This window comes from Sciurus vulgaris (genome assembly GCF_902686455.1).
Source record: "Sciurus vulgaris genome assembly, chromosome: 2".
Taxonomy (NCBI): domain Eukaryota; kingdom Metazoa; phylum Chordata; class Mammalia; order Rodentia; family Sciuridae; genus Sciurus; species Sciurus vulgaris.
In genome coordinates this window covers 165,852,534-165,866,036 of record NC_136462.1, presented here as the reverse complement: position 1 = coordinate 165,866,036, position 13,503 = coordinate 165,852,534, and the positions used below count along the sequence as shown (strand labels likewise).

Here is a 13,503-nt window from a genome sequence, read left to right as displayed (position 1 = left end):
CACCCCAACACCTTGCCAGGGGGAGCAGCCAAGGGCACAATGTGCAGAGAAGTGGAGAGAACATTCTTAGAACACTGTAGGCATTCTTTAATATCAATTTGATTTTCCCTGGATAAATTTTTCATAAATATGAACTTCTTAAATGCTGACAAATGTTTTATGGAATGATACTTTCCATCGCTAGAGACAAGGAGAACATTTTCCAAACTAAACTGCCTAGGAGCATATTTGAATTGTCTAGTCTGTATTCCAACAACAGTGATGTGATAAATAATTTAAGGAGGTATAAGCAGTGTATATTTCTGTGTGTCCATTTTTGAGCCTAGGAAATAATAAACTAAATCATCCGGTGGCATTTGGGTATATTCGTGTTTCCTCCATTAGAAAGTGAGTGTGGCACTGGTATTGGCCCATGAGCTCATCAAATTTTTCTTTATCTTATGGGGGAAATGCCTTTCTCTTTTTTTGTGTACCAATGGTTTGACAAGGAAGAAATCTTCCTTTTTTTAAGACAGGTCATTCTGGTAGTTTCCACTGTCTGTAATTCCTTCTGGCCCTCTGGGAGACCGAGTCGTCCCAAACATAGTTTTGGAAACACCACAGACCATTGTTTTTATTAGGGGACTGCAAAGCTTTGTAGTAAGATGCTTTGTGTTTTATTTGTTTTCCTTCCTCTGCCCCAGCTGTTTTTGTTTTAACAGCATTGGAGGGAAGGTTAAAGCACTCGTGGCCTCTGTTAACCTAGTCCATCTCTCAAGCCAACAGGGCTAGAGATCTAACCAGAAAGAACAGCAACATACAGGTTGTCAGTCGCAATGGGTTCATCCCTGATTTTATCCACCCTCATGAAAGAGGTGAGGGTGACAGTGGGGCCGATCTCAAGTTGGGTACTTGGGAGCAGGTAGCTGTCAAGGGAGCAGGTCGCCCCCACAAAAATTTCACCTTGTGAAAACCAAAATTCATACCCAGTCTCATGTGCAGAGACCCTGATTCATGTGGCTTGGGATACAGCTTGGGCAATGGAATTTTTCCAAACTCTCCAGATGATTCCAAGGTGACACTGAAGATGCTGAGGGCTACTGCCCTATTGGAAAAGATAATTAACTTTTTGAGTGCTTGCTGAATGCCAGATATAGTACCAAGCAGTTTTCCTGCATGAATCCCTTTATTCCTTCAATCTTCCTGGGAGATAAGCTTATCTCCATTTAACAGATAGTACCAAGATTTCAAGGCTTTAAGTTCTCCAGGTAGAATTTGATTCCTAGTCCATTTAACTCCAAAATCTGTTCATTTTCACTCAACAGCCTCCTCAAAGAACCCAGAATTAGGCAAAATAAACACATAAATTCTCCAGAGCTCTGCATAAGAAATCTTCTTATTCCTTATCTAAGTAAGGACCTTTCCTAACTTCCTTGTACGATATGGAGGAAGAATCAGAAACTCTTAGGAATTTTCAGCATTTCAAAGGAGATTTTGTTGCCCATACCCTATCTCCTGAGTGCCCAGGTGCTATCCTGGCAACAACCAATACTGTAGAAAAGGATTTGTGCCAAATATTCCTTATGTTTTTGCAAAGTACTCTTCAAGCAAGGATCTCAAGGCACAAAGTAATTAATAAAATCACCCACATCCTGTCTAGATGAGTAGCGTTTTATATGTACAAATTCTCCTCTGCCCCCAGGCCCTCAGAAAATGCAAATGTTTCCAATTTTAAAGAGTGAGCAATAGAGTAATTGAAAGGAGCTGTATCTTGGCCAACTCCAAAGACCTCAAAGGCATTTATAGTGACCTATATGAGGAAACATGGTGACCACAAAGTGTGTCATGACTGCTTGTCAACCATGCTGTGCTAATAACCAGTTCAAAGATAGAAAAGACAGAGCGACAGCAAAACATTCAGTTGTTACAAGTCAGGTATCCCCGGAACCAATATTATGATCTGTTTGGTCAAGTCTCCCAAGGATCTAGAAGCTCTGGAGTGGTGACATTAGCTGATGATCCAGTTACTTGGGTTAATCAAGGCAGAGGGGACAGACGGGGCCAATTAAGTAGCTGAGCAGCCTAATGATAGATGAGTCATTAAAGGCAAGTGCAAAGATAATGCCATTGGGAAAAGCAATTTAAGTCATTCAGGCACTTCCAGGCCAGGAAATCCTTCCAGTCTTAGAGGGGGAACATTTAGGAGTCATCAGACCCAGCTTGATGAAGTCATCTATTCATTCTGCAGCTAACGATCAACAAAAGAGCTGAACACACAAGGGGACAGGACATATGGAATACATTTTGGTGGCTGGGATGTATTTCTGTGCCTTTATTTCAATCACCTTTATAACAAATCTTACCACAGCACTCATCTTTTCCTTCTGCCTGTAGTCTTTCCCTCCTCCCCATGTTCTTATCTCTCTCGACAGAGTTTTGATGTATGAATGAACTTTTAAGTAAATATTCTCCTTCCTAATTTCTAGTTTTTAATCTTCAAATAGACTGCTCTCTATACGCATCTGACTTTCCAAGGGGCACTTCAGATGTTACAAAATTATTCTCTTTTTAAACACCAAGGAGACTGTTTCTATGCAACAGAATTTGTACAAATTGTTGTACACCCCCTCAGATCATTTACATCTATGTGGCAAGTCTAGAATTGGAAAATGGAGAAATGCACTATTATTTTGTTGAAAGAAGTAAGTGGGAAAAGAAAAGGACATATGCATTGTTATGGTTTAGATATTACATGTCCCCCAAAGGTTCATGTGTGAAACAATGCTAGAAAGTTTAGGGATGAAATGATTGGGTTGTGAGAGTCTTAACCTAATCAGTGTATTAATCACCTAATAGGGATTAACTGGGTTAAGTGTAGGCAGGTAGAGTGTGGCTGGAGGAGGTGGGTCTCTGGGGCCTGCCTTTGGGTTATATATAGTTTATATTTTGTTCTCGGTAAGAGGAGAAGTCTCTCTTTGCTTCCTGGCGTCCTGCCCTGAGCTGCTTTCCTCTGCCACACCCTTCTGCCATGATGTTCTGCCTCATCTTGGGCACAGAGCAATGGAATTGGCCATCTGTGGAACTCAGAAACAGTGAGTGTCAAATAAACTTAAACTTTTCCTTCTCTAAAATTTTCTTGTCAGGTCTTTTGGTCACAGCAGTGAAAAAGCTGACTAAAACATGCATAAAGAATACCATACTTGCAACTGTTTCTGTAAAACCAACATGCCATTCAGGAATCTCAAAGTAAAGATTTTCAATGACTGCTGTATTGATAAATCCAATGGATTCCATCTTCTGATGTATCTTCTTGTTCTCAGATTGGTACTGTTTTGTCTCCCTTTTAGGTTTAGCCTCCTCTTCCCAACCACTAAACATGAGATTCTTTAACCCCTACAGACTCATATCCCTGTCCTTTTTTTTAGACAATCTTCCATCTTTCCAGCCTTATTTTGCCTCATACTCAATCACATTTCACATGTTGCTTGGTTCTCAACTACTCTGGTTTCCTAAAAACCATGGCACCATTGTATTTATTTTCTCTACTAGCATACTCTTTTCTGGCTTTTTACTTTGATTAACATTTGCTATTCCTTCAGTGCTAGCTCATATCATTTTTTGAGTGTCTCAGATTTGTTCCAACCTCCCTAATGTGAGCTCTTGTAACACTGTGTAACATTTCTTTACAGCCCTTATTAGAATTGTAGTTTTATATCTATTTGTGTGATTATTTAATTCATGTCTACTTTCCCCACTAGACTATAAGCCTTTTCTGTATCTTCTATCACTACTGTCTAACCTTGAACTACCCACCTCTCTTCTTCATAGGTTGCCATAGCTCCTGTCAACCAATGATTTACTCTGTCTCATAGATTCTGTTTAATAAGCTTTTCTCTCTATGTCTTTCAATTTCCACTCTTACTATTATCAACTATTAGTTCTCACTGAATTTTTCACATCCACACTCTATTAGCCAGAGATCTGGTTGGTCTACTTCATATTTATCACGTCTTTGTCAAGGTTCCTTTGACTGATTACTTCATGGTTCCCTGTCCAATACCCAAATGAACTTCACTCAGGTCAAGGGCATCCTCTTTTCATTGTCTGTGGCCAGAATGATGGAAATGAAAGGCCAATTTCCCTGAGAAAATACAGTATACCAGATACTTTCTTAATCATGGTCTGCTTGGTAGGAACTGGCAGTGTTGGATCTTCCTTAAACTGAGGTTATAGGAAGGATAAAAGAGAAAACAAGCACAGAAAAGAATAGAGCAAAATGATATCTTTCCTGACCATGAAAGACTTTCAAACCATGACTTTGTTTTCCATATTCCGTGGTAGAAAAGTTCATACAAATGAATCTGACAGCTCTTATTATCCATTGCAATGTTTGTGTGCTTCCAAGTTGTATTTATTTACCTTGGAACTTGATGAAATTGGACCAAGAATAAAAGAGAAAGAAAGAAAAGAGAAGAAAACAAGCACAAAATTGTAGCATTCAACATTGTGCTCCTTGGTTGATGTTCTTCTCAACATAATCTCCAACCCTCTGCATATATTGTTAGCACAATTAAGATTCACAGGTTAAGTCCATTTGGGTCTAATGAGCAAAGAAAAACTCTTAAAGGAAGATATGAGGTATTTGGGGAATGACAGAACCTACTGAACACATGTCACTCTAACATATAAAGAAAGTGGTCTTTGGAAGCTACTCTACTGTTTCATCTTTACTTTGGAAGCTACTCTACTGTTTCATCTTTACTTCTTAGGTGCAAAGCTTCAAGCCCCCACCAAAAGTGAAAGGGGTTTGCCAGTTCTTCCCTTTAGCAGGCCATGGCTTCTAATCCTTGATGTCCCCAACCTCTTACAACATGAGGTTGTCAAAAAATTTCTCAGCCTTCAACCTCTCAACTATCTCTATTACAAAAATAAACAAATACATAAATAAACAAACAAACATGTACTTGTGATTTAAGCAGCTGGCAGAGATAAGATTTTTATTAAAAAATTTGAGATGATATGGCCACCACCCATTTCCTAGGCAGAGCGCTATAGTGTAGGGATTAATAGCACAGATTCTAGAACCCAATTAAATTAAATTCTGGCTTGGCTACCCACCACCTATGTGAACTCAAGTAAGTTACTTCTTGTCCCCCATGTATAACATAGGATTATGGTACCTACCTCAATATGGTTGGTGCAAAGATTAAATAAGTTACTAAAAGCCAAGTGGTGATGACACTGGTGACATTAGACACATGTGTGCTATAATTGTTGTTGTTTATATTATTATTATCCTTCAAGCCACCTGATCCAATTAATGGCCACCTGTGTCACTTAGGACACATTCACTTGAAGGTAACAGAAAAGGACATTTATTGGTTCACACAACAGGGAAATCTAAATGATGGCCTAACCTCAGAGTGGCTGAACCCAAATATTCAAATGATGCCACCCAAGACCTTTTCTTGTGCCTTGGCTTTCATCAGAGCCAACACTATTCTCAAGCACACTTCCTTTGCATGGTAACAAAGATGTAGCTTGAGGATTACCCTGTTCTTTCATTTCTTCCTCAGTTGATCTGGAGGAAAGATGCTCAGCAGAAGATACCCACTGCTCAATCCTTTGTGCACAATCTGGGGCCATTTTCTGAGGAGGTACTAGATGGCCACGATTGACATGGTTTTGACAGTTTTAGCCTTCTTCCATCTGGAGTGTTCCAAATATCCATGAGTGGATGTTCGAAATATTGGATAACTTCTAGAGTGTGACCTCTGGTTCAGTCTGAATGAACATCTGACCAATCAGAATGGAGGAAAGCTACAGACAACCAGCACAACTGAAGTAGAATGTTTCCACTGAACAGTAACCCTGCATCAAATGAAAATATTGGGTTGACTTCTAGGGGACTCAGTTGTTCGATCCTCTTAATTTTCCTTGAGCACACACTCTCTAATTCTGGCTGCTTTAGTCACCTACCTCTTGAATGCAGGACTGGAGTAGGCAGTTGTCTTCAGAACTTCTCCTGCTCTTTAATTCCCTTTATCATCTTACATGTGTGACCCCTGCTTTGGGACACATACTTGAAACAGAGAATAAGCTTTTGAACTGAAGCACCAAAAACCTTTGATATGGAGGACACATATACTCTTATTCTTGTCTTATCCTTTTCCCCTCCCCTGGCTGAGGAAACATATCCCCACCTTTTTTCCCCCTTTTTTCTTTTCTTTTTCCCTAATCCCACCAAATGCTTCACAAAACAGTCATGATAACGGCTGGAGTAATCTTTATCCAGGAATATTCTACTTCTTTCAAAACCAGGTTGAATCATCCTTTGATTAGAGACTTACATAAGGGGTAATTTAATAGGCCAGCTCAATTTGGTTAAAATATATTTACCAGCAAATGGTGTGTGTGTGTGTGAGTGTGTGTGTGTGTGTGTGTGTGTGTACTTCTTATCACACTTGCTTCTTCTAAATTAATGTGTTTAATGCACTTAGCACAGAATTCACACCAAATAAGTATTTCCCATTTCCCATTGGCCCTGAAGCCTAGCCTGGCTTTACTTGCTTACAACATCTAGCAGTACCTCTTTTCCATCCTGTCTTCCAGGCACACAAATGTGCCCACACCTGTTCACTAGGAGCTATTCCTCTACCCACCCCTCCCAGCTAATATGGACACCTACAAAAAGACTTAGAAATGCTTGTCAAGTTGAGCTGATCTTTGCTTCCCTCTCTCCTCAATGGAATCAATGGATGTCACACCTCTCTCCTTTCAGGATTGCAGAGAATACGGCAACTTGCAAAAAACACAAAATACTTCCGAGAGAAACTCAAGGAAATGGGATTCATTATCTATGGCAATGATAAGTCTCCAGTTGTTCCTGTGCTCCTTTATATGCCTAGTAAAGTAGCGTAAGTATCTGAGGACTCCTAGAGTCACACCTGAACCCCAAAGGGACCTCAGATGGTGCCTTGACACTCTGAAGTTTTCCTGCACAGTTATTAGATCATGCATTTGAAAGGGGCACTCAAGTTCTGAATTCACTTATACAACTTCTCAGAAGCCACATGCCAGACTTAGCAGGGATTTTTTCACATGTCTTATAATAAAGGAGTCAGGTGCTAAGGTCAACTTCTCTCCCTACTACCTTGTTCAAGCTCTAGGAATTTTGGGGAAGTTACTGAAAGATAAATTAAGGATGATCCTGAGCCTCCTTCTAACCCATGGTCTTTCTCGGGGAGAACTTCCAAAGCCCAGTTCTCTCAATATCAATATCAAAACAACCAGACTTTGTCCCACTGAACTCTCATGGTCATCCCCAGAAGAGGGTATCCTCATTCAGGTGTGAGGAAGCCAAGGCTGAGGGCAGTTCAACAACTTTCCCAAACTCATATAAATCAAACAGTAGTAAAACTAAGCAAAACCCCAAACCTAGGTTCACACCAAAGCTCATTTTCCCAACATCAAATTTGAGTACCTATGCTATAAACCTATTGTGGGTTGTTTTCGCCTGATTGCAACTCTGAAATTGAGCATCAATGACAACTATATAGAGGGAAAAAATGACTTTTTCTCAGTATAGCACAGACAACTTTATACAGGAGCCATTCTTCAACTTATAGGAGACTAATTACCTCTGTTAAAAGGAAGTTAACCAAAAATCTTCCTAAATATTTATCGGTATCTTTGACTAAGCATAGGGTGGAAAGTAATATTCAACATCGTATTTCCTAGATTCTAAAGAGTTTAATTCCCTTCCAACATAAGGCCATTGCTTTCTGTTTGACTCTCTAAAGGTCTGAATGGATTGACAGAACATTGGCAATAGAAAAGTACCAGTAAAAGAGATGTGTGAGACCTAGGTGTTGAAAACTCGGGAGAGTAGGGTTGAGTTCTAAGACTGATTCTTTGAAGCATGCTCTTATGTCACTTCACCACAGCAAAGTAACAAACAGCTAAAATATAAAGATGAATTGTTTAGCATGCCACACCAGCCACCAGTTGTCCCTTTATTCACAAATCTGAGTCAGGAAAACAATGCATGGAGCGTCCAAGGAGATAGACTGCTACAGAAATGTTATATACCATGGCATTCTGTGGCAGTGATTCCAAGTAGCAGATAGTCTAATATCCTTAACCACATGATTTTGGAAGGCACACACACATATACACACACTCACAAACGCTCAAAGTGACTGGCAAAATGGCATATTCTGGAAGGAAAATTCCAAACTTAGTTCTTCTGTAACTAATATTTGATCTTTAATTCAAAAGAAGCCACCCAAAATAAACTTGCTTGGGGATAGAATGCACAATGTGGGAGTGGTGGCATAAAGAAGTATGCCACCACTCCACCACACCAGGAGTAGTTTTGACTTTGATGAGAGCCAGAATTAGGATCTCAACATGTTGGAAAAATGAACCAACCTAATGAGAAGAGTCATGAACAGGAAAAAAAAAAAAAAAAAAAAAAGGCAAGTAAAGCCTTTTCTACTAATTATATCTATTTTTAAGTGATACATAAAAATGATATATAAAATATTAAAATGCACATATTTTGGGGGTATCATGTGATGTTACAGTATACGTATACATTGTGTAATGTTTAAATTAGGTTAAACGCGTCTGTCCCCTCAAACATCAATTTCTTTCTAGTGAAAACACTCAAAATCCTTTTTTCTAGTTTTCTAAGGTATATAGTACATAACTGTTATCTATATGCACAATAGCGAGCCAGCACTTCAAATGCATTTCAATTCAGGAAGTCACTAATACAGTATGCCTCATGTAAAAGTTATGCTCTATGTCATACTGAGTGTTGGGGAATCAAAAAAGAATTTTGACTGCCTCTTAGGAATCTGGGGAATCTTGGACAAGTGATCCAACCTTCTGAAATCCCAGTTTTCTCATGTATAAATTGGGATATAAAAAAGTACCTGCTTCCTAAGATCATTATGAAGATTAAACAAGGTACAGTCTTTACTGGCATGTTGACTCTTACATAGGAGCCACTCAGTATTAGTTGTTATTAATATCAATAATGTGTATAGTGCACTTAACATAGTTCTTGGTTTACTATGAAGCATTCAATCAATGATAGCCATTATTACTGCTATGATTACTATTCTAACAGCATAATGATTATTATTAGTTTCAATTAAGTATTGATGGATGTTGAGTCATTGTGGTTGCATGACTCTCCAAAATGATTATTGCAATTTTGGTTACATTAATAAGAACAGAACTCCCTTGAAAAATAATAGGTAAAGATTCTGCTATACTCTGCAGCAATTATGCTCTACTGGGTACTAGATGATATATTGAAGTATTGTGTTCATTCCACTTGAATATTATTTTCCAGGAGAAGCTAAAATTGCTGAATTCTGATTATATACTAAACAAGGGTGTTTGATGCCAGTGATGACCCACTGCTTATCACTAGTTTTATCCACTGAGGGTGGGATACTGACATAACAGTCAGCAGAAACTGCTTAGAAACTGCTTTCTGAGGCTCACACAGGTTGTAGGCAACAGAGTTCAGAATTCAAAGCCATTTGCCTCCTAAACCTGAGCACTTTTGAATACACAGCTCAGCCTCTCAAGCTTCAATCCATAGGAGAAAATGCACATCTCATTAAAAAAACAGTATAAATAAAACTCTCCTGAATGTCATCATTGGTGATTCAAAAGGCATCAGACAGAAAAATATCTGTTCGGATTTCCTAAAGAAACTGAGAAAAGATTAGAAAGAAAAGATAATAACATCTATTGCTAGCAGGAGTTGCTGGTAAGAGATTACTTTGCTGCCTTTTTTCCTTTCTATCATACTTCTTCCATTGAAGGTTTATATGCAGAGAAACAGGGAGTTAATTGTATCAGACAGTATAGAAAGCACTTCTTTAATTTACACATTTAAAAACCTTTCATGTTATTAAAACATTGTGGTTTCTCCACATTTCCATCTCTATTGAATAAAAGAATAGTCTCTAGTCCTGTTACAGCTCTACCACTGAAATCATCTATGGCATCCAGTGTAATGTGATGTCACCCATGAAATGAGCACTTGAATAATCAAAACTGTAACATATTTAGTAAGTGGTATAGGGAAGGTTTGTATTTTCCTTCCTTGTCACGAATTTAGAAGACGGTGGTATACAAGACATGGTCATGCTGCATGTAGTGATATACTAATCTTTATCACTATCATCATCATTATCATCGTCGTCATCATCATCATTATTTCACCTAGCTTAGCTTTTTCCTGCCTCTGCAAGTTCTAATTTGCTTTGGAGGATAAAACCCAGAAGCTTATTATATAAAATGTTCAGTCTAACCATATACATTAATATAAGGATGTTAGCTGTGGTAGTATAAGTTTTCAAGTCAAAAATGCTCCAGGGAGACCCTGAATTAGCCTAATGAATCAATGGAGTCATATATTTTACTCTACATTCTTTGGCAAAACTTGCTTCCTTTGGTACAAAGGGAAACATGCAGACAGTGAAAATGGTCTTCTGGGAGCCCCGAACATGGCCTGAGATCATGGGTCAGGTGGTTTGTACGCTAGCAATAAAAGCACTTGACTTGTTTCTCAGACAATTATGAGCTCTCATCCTGTGCAGTTCCGTGGGCAGCCTTCCATAGGGTGATCAAGAAGGAGACAGAACAGTCGAAATCAAAGGGCTAATCTTGCCTTGCCCAAGCCAGGGAGCCAGAGAGGCCATGTGTCCTGTAGGCCTCCCAAGTCTCCACTGCTCCATTTGATAACCTGTCTTCTGTGTGAAGCAACCAAAAGGCAGACTACCAAACAGCAAGACAGATGAATGGGCAAGCAGCCTTACTCTCCAAGTCTGGTTCTAAATTCTTCCTGAGTTATGACTGTAGGTTTTTGTGGCACTGTCAGCATCCAGCCTAAAATAATACACCAGCAACCTCTTAATGCTCAGAACAGATCTGAGGCTTTTACTTTACTTATGGGTAGAGCCACTCAGTAATTAAGGTTTCCTGCAGAGAGCAACAGAGCCCAAAGCAGGGAAAGACTCACTTGGGGGTATGTGCCTTTTTATCTGACCTTGGCTCTCAGTGCAAGCAATTTACAGACTTTGAGTTTAATATTCTAGAATTGTTACTGAGATTAGCTTTAGAAAAAAGAAAGCTAGAAGGATGAAGGGAAGGAATCAGAGCTTACAAAGGTTTACCCTGCATCAAAGAGCTTTACAGTCATATGACTTAGATCCCATAGGCTGCATCTGCCCATAAAGTTCTCTGTGTGTTCTCACTTCTTTCCCTGCCTCCCTCCCGCCTGAGTCTCCTTGATCCCAGTCAATGGGTTTATTATCCCCAGGCATCCCTGCATATGTTTATTCATATGTTTTTAAAAAATGAAACCCTTGTTACTTCTTATCTCTGATTTGATGTAAAATATGATCTTTGGTTCTGGAATGGGAATATTGGCTTGGGGATTGAATTGTACAGACCCTGAGATCCTGATCTTCAAATTATAGTCACCAAGTATAGCTTACTGGTATTAAGTGTTTTAAAACATATAGATTTGCATTTAATATATATTTTTTCTTATGTAATTATAATGTGTTAGCTGGTTTTAATTCCTAGGAACCCAGTAAGTGAAAGATTTTATATCAGTGCAGTCTTATTAAACCAGAGTCACATACATCAACATTTTCTGCTCAATGTCACAGACACAGTGCTCATAATTATCAAATGTGCGTGTCAAACCCTATAATACTACACTCAATTATGGGAGACATCAAGTGAACATCCACCTCTTTGTCAATTGCATTTGACAGAGTTTAATAACCTTAAATCTGTTTATTATCATAAAAATGAAAAATCAATTTGCCATATTCCTTTTGGGGGTTGGGGAGCAGGATAATTCTGTCTTCTTTCTGTTAACTTTCCCTCTCCCCTTTTCCTAAGGGCTTTCGCAAGGCATATGTTAGATAGAAAAATTGGGGTGGTCGTCGTTGGATTTCCAGCCACTCCACTCGCAGAAGCTCGGGCTCGGTTCTGCATTTCAGCGGCACATACTCGGGAGATGTTAGACACAGTGAGTACCCCACAGGCCAATAGGAACTCTAGTCATGGCACCTTGGATTCTGAACACCTCTTTTCTTGAGCCAGATTGGGATTCTCTGAAATTTTCTTGGGTAGCGTAGAAGCACAACACCAGGACAAATGAAACTCACAGCTAAAAACCTAGGGTATGACAACAATATCCAACAAAATGATCAACTCTATTGAAGAAAAAAAATCAGTTTAGTGAAGGCGAGTCAAGTCAGTGTTGTGGTTTCATAGAAAAGACAAGTAAGTAACCAAGTGTGCTACTTACTTGTTCTGAAATATGAAAGCTGATCTTCCATGTTATTTTAACATTAACAACCTGTATCCTGATATTTTCATAGCCATGAAATCTTCCATCATAAAACAGGACCCAACTAAGCAATATGTTGGAAAGTTAACAAGGACAGATCTATATGACATCAGCTGGATCTAAGTCAGGTGGAAATGAATTTCAAGACTGCTTTATTTTTTGTCCTTTGATTTCAATTTTTATGTGAATGAGTAATATCAAAGAACTAAGCCATCTTAATCAGTTTGGGCTAATGAGACTATCAATGTAGTTTTGCAAACACTATTAAGTGCTTACAATGTGCAAACACTGGGGCAAAAAGACTAGGAGAAGAAGATACTAATAAATAGCAAATGATAATGTCAGGATAAATGTTGATGAAAAATATGTAAATAACACTGTGGGGGCGTGAAGGTGGGAATGAATTATAATAATGGGGGAAGATTTACAGGTAAAGGGACTCTTCAGCTGAGCCTTTTTTAAAAGGATTATTATGAGGCATCATTCAAGCTTTCTGACCAGTGGTGCAACATTATCATGTCACTATGAAATAAATGTGACAAAGGGGTTGAAGAGGAAAAAGGCAAGAGGAAGGGACCCAAAATGGAGCTATTAGAACAAAACAAGAGATGACAATGCCTGTGAGAGCAGAAAGAAAATGGATCTACAAACTGTCATTACAAATGCAGGAATTGCCAAGATCTGTCAAATGATTGGAGCAGAACATGTGTGGGAAGAAAAAAGAACAAAGATAATTCGAGGTCTCTAGCTCTGGTGAACAGACTGGTAAAGTAGTTAAATGAGACACAGTATACAGTAAGGATCAGCCAGTCTTCAATGGGAGTGGACTCATATGTGCACATGCTGAGATTACATGTCATGGGCCATCTGTGAAAGAGAAAATCAATTCTAGAGCTTAAAGGAACATGCAAAGCTGGAACTGTAGTTTCAGGGGATTTTTAAAGCCATTGGTAGAATATATAATTGTCCAGGGGAAAACAAGAGTGAACAGGTCAAAGGCAAATTCACAAAGTGAAGTGCATGTGTCCCAGGACAACAGGGACCACAGTGGGAACTGGAGCTAGAGCAGTCAGGAGAGACGTGGGCTAGCGTAGTGTCAAGCACAATAGAGGAGAGAGTTTTGAGGA

The 13,503-nt window shown here is 39.0% G+C and overlaps 1 protein-coding gene across 1 annotated transcript in view; it reads left to right on the top strand.

Annotated features, from left to right (window-relative positions):
- Positions 1-13,503, top strand: part of SPTLC3 (serine palmitoyltransferase long chain base subunit 3) — a 168,000-nt gene that overhangs the window by 143,371 nt on the left and 11,126 nt on the right. Inside the window, exons 10-11 of the mRNA XM_079128498.1 lie at positions 6,761-6,896; positions 11,923-12,052. Of these exons, the coding sequence (XP_078984624.1) occupies positions 6,761-6,896; positions 11,923-12,052 (266 nt within the window). The remainder of the gene's footprint in view (positions 1-6,760; positions 6,897-11,922; positions 12,053-13,503) is intronic.